General features: G+C 66.9%; 1 protein-coding gene across 1 annotated transcript in view; it reads left to right on the forward strand.

Annotated features, from left to right (window-relative positions):
- Positions 1-2,473, forward strand: part of MAP3K6 (mitogen-activated protein kinase kinase kinase 6) — a 10,084-nt gene that overhangs the window by 6,135 nt on the left and 1,476 nt on the right. Inside the window, exons 11-19 of the mRNA XM_009276266.1 lie at positions 96-145; positions 274-369; positions 674-758; positions 840-973; positions 1,043-1,170; positions 1,277-1,413; positions 1,609-1,729; positions 1,889-2,046; positions 2,150-2,260. Of these exons, the coding sequence (XP_009274541.1) occupies positions 96-145; positions 274-369; positions 674-758; positions 840-973; positions 1,043-1,170; positions 1,277-1,413; positions 1,609-1,729; positions 1,889-2,046; positions 2,150-2,260 (1,020 nt within the window). The remainder of the gene's footprint in view (positions 1-95; positions 146-273; positions 370-673; positions 759-839; positions 974-1,042; positions 1,171-1,276; positions 1,414-1,608; positions 1,730-1,888; positions 2,047-2,149; positions 2,261-2,473) is intronic.

Consider the following 2,473-nt stretch of genomic DNA (forward strand, 5'->3'; position numbering starts at 1 on the left):
CTTTCTCTCGTCTAACCAACGGAGGAGGTAGGGATGGGGATGGGGGGGGGATGGGGGGTCCCCACCGACCCCCTCCTCACCTGCCCCTTCCGCAGAAAGCGCCATCGAGCTGGACCTTTGCGGCCACGGCCATCCGGGGTGTCAGGTGAGCGTGTCCCCAGTCCCCTTGCCGGCAGGACCGAGGCTGCCCCCCGTGTGCCCGCAGCCCCTCTGCCTGCCCCGTGGGCAGCATCAGCCCCAGCGCTGACGGGGCGGGGGGTCCTCTCTCTCCAGCATCTGCAAGTGCGACGAACGGGGCTGCTTCCTCTACGTGACGCACGCGGAGGAGGATTTCCAGCTCTACTTCCCCTCTCAGCAGCACTGCCAGTGGTGAGCAGAGGGATGGGGGGCACGGGGACCCCCACATTGTGCCGGGGGGCATGGGGGACGCCCAGTCGCTGCCCTGGTGAGCGGGGAGGGGTGGGAGCATGCTATTTCTTCCCTACCTTAATTTTGGGAGAAAGGGGGTTCCTAGGGACCCAACCCCTGCAGCTGGGTCCCACAAAGCAGGGTGGCACAGACCGCCCCTATGCCACTGGTGGGGGACAGACTGGGAGGGGGAGCAGGAGCCCCTCTGTGGCCGGGTCCCCAGCATCCTCACCGGGGCTCAGGACCGTCATCCTCCCGCCGGCAGGTTCTGCGACCGGATCCAGTCCCTCCTGGCCAAGCAGGCGGCGGGTGGCGAGGAGGTGCCCAGCCCCACGCAGCCCATCCTGGAGGTGAGATGGGGACACGGGGTGACGTGGGGTGACACGGGGCGCCGGGTGGCACAAGCTGCCACCCCGCATCTCTGCCCGCAGTACAGCTACGAGTACTCGGAGGCGGGGGACCGGGTGGTCCTGGGCAGGGGGACATACGGGGTCGTCTACGCCGGGCGCTGCCTCAGCAACCAAGTGCGTATCGCTATCAAGGAGATCCCGGAGCGGGACAGCCGGTAGGTGCCGTGCTGGGGGGTCCCGGGGGGACCCTGGGCAGCCCCTCACCCCAGTGTCCCGCCGCGCAGGTACTCACAGCCCTTGCACGAGGAGATCGCCTTGCACAAGCGCCTGCGGCACAGGAACATCGTGCAGTACCTGGGCTCCGTCAGCCAGGATGGCTTCATCAAGATCTTCATGGAGGAGGTGCCGGGAGGTGGGCAGCGCTGGGGATGGGATTTGGGGGTCAAAGGGGGACACGTGGCCATATGTGGGGTCTAAACGGGGTTGCTGCCCCCCCCCTCCCCGTGCCCCCTCTCCAGGGAGCCTCTCGTCCCTGCTGCGCTCCAAGTGGGGACCCCTGAAGGACAACGAACCCACCATCGTCTTCTACACCCGCCAGATCCTCGACGGGCTCAGCTACCTCCACGATAACCACATCGTGCACCGCGACATCAAGGTGAGGGGGTGGGGGGCATCACCCATCCTGGGGGCACGAGGCCTGACCCCCTCATCTCAAGGGGCACCAGGGAGCCAGGAGCTGCCCCTCCATGCCCAAAGACCCTGCTCAAGCTCCAGGAGCATTTTGTGGCTTGGTTTTTTTTTTTTTTGGGGGGGCCCCCCCCCCCCCCCCCCCCCGGGGTGCCCTCACCAGGGAGACAACATCCTATCCTCCAACATCCTCATCAACACGTACAGCGGGGTGCTGAAAATCTCTGACTTCGGTACTTCCAAGCGGCTGGCGGGCATCAGCCCCAGCGCCGAGACCTTCGCGGGTAAGGGCAGCCCGGGGCTGGGGGTGGTGGGATGCCGAGGACCAGGCGATGCTGGGGTCCGCATCCTTGCACCCGGCATGGGGAGAAGGAGGACCCACCGGGGGGGGAGTTTGGGTGATGGATACAGGCTCCTCTCACCCCTCCTCTTCCTCTCCCCAGGCACCCTGCAGTACATGGCCCCGGAAATCATCGACCAGGGGCCGTGGGGCTATGGGAAGCCAGCAGATATCTGGTCCTTGGGCTGCACCATCATCGAGATGGCCACGGGCAAGCCCCCCTTCTATGAGCTGGGCAGCCCCCAGGCTGCGATGTTCAAGGTACCCATGGGGTTGGGCAGGGGATGGGGGGAAAAACCAGAAGCCCCCCCCCCCCCCCGGGGTGGCCGGTCCCTTTTCAGCCCCACGAGTGCCTCCCCTCTAGGTGGGCATGTTCAAGATGCACCCGGAGGTGCCCGAGTCCATGTCGGACAAAGCCAAGACGTTCATCCTGCGCTGCTTTCAGGCCGACCCGGCCGACGGGGCGGGGGGTGGGGTGGCTTTCTGCCTCCTATGACACCTGCTCCCCCTGCCATGTCCCAGCACCGCACCCCGCGATGCCCCCTCGTTGTGCCAGGGCATCACGTCCCTCCCCGTTACAGCTTGGGGGGCTCGCAGGAGGTCCCCCATGCCCTCTGCCAAGCCCGATGGCCGTGCCCTTCCTGAGGCCACACTCCTAAATGCCCGAGGCCGGGGCGGGGGGGGGGCG

Source organism: Aptenodytes forsteri, unplaced genomic scaffold (assembly GCF_000699145.1).
Source record: "Aptenodytes forsteri isolate BGI_AS27 unplaced genomic scaffold, ASM69914v1 Scaffold321, whole genome shotgun sequence".
Taxonomy (NCBI): Eukaryota; Metazoa; Chordata; class Aves; order Sphenisciformes; family Spheniscidae; genus Aptenodytes; species Aptenodytes forsteri.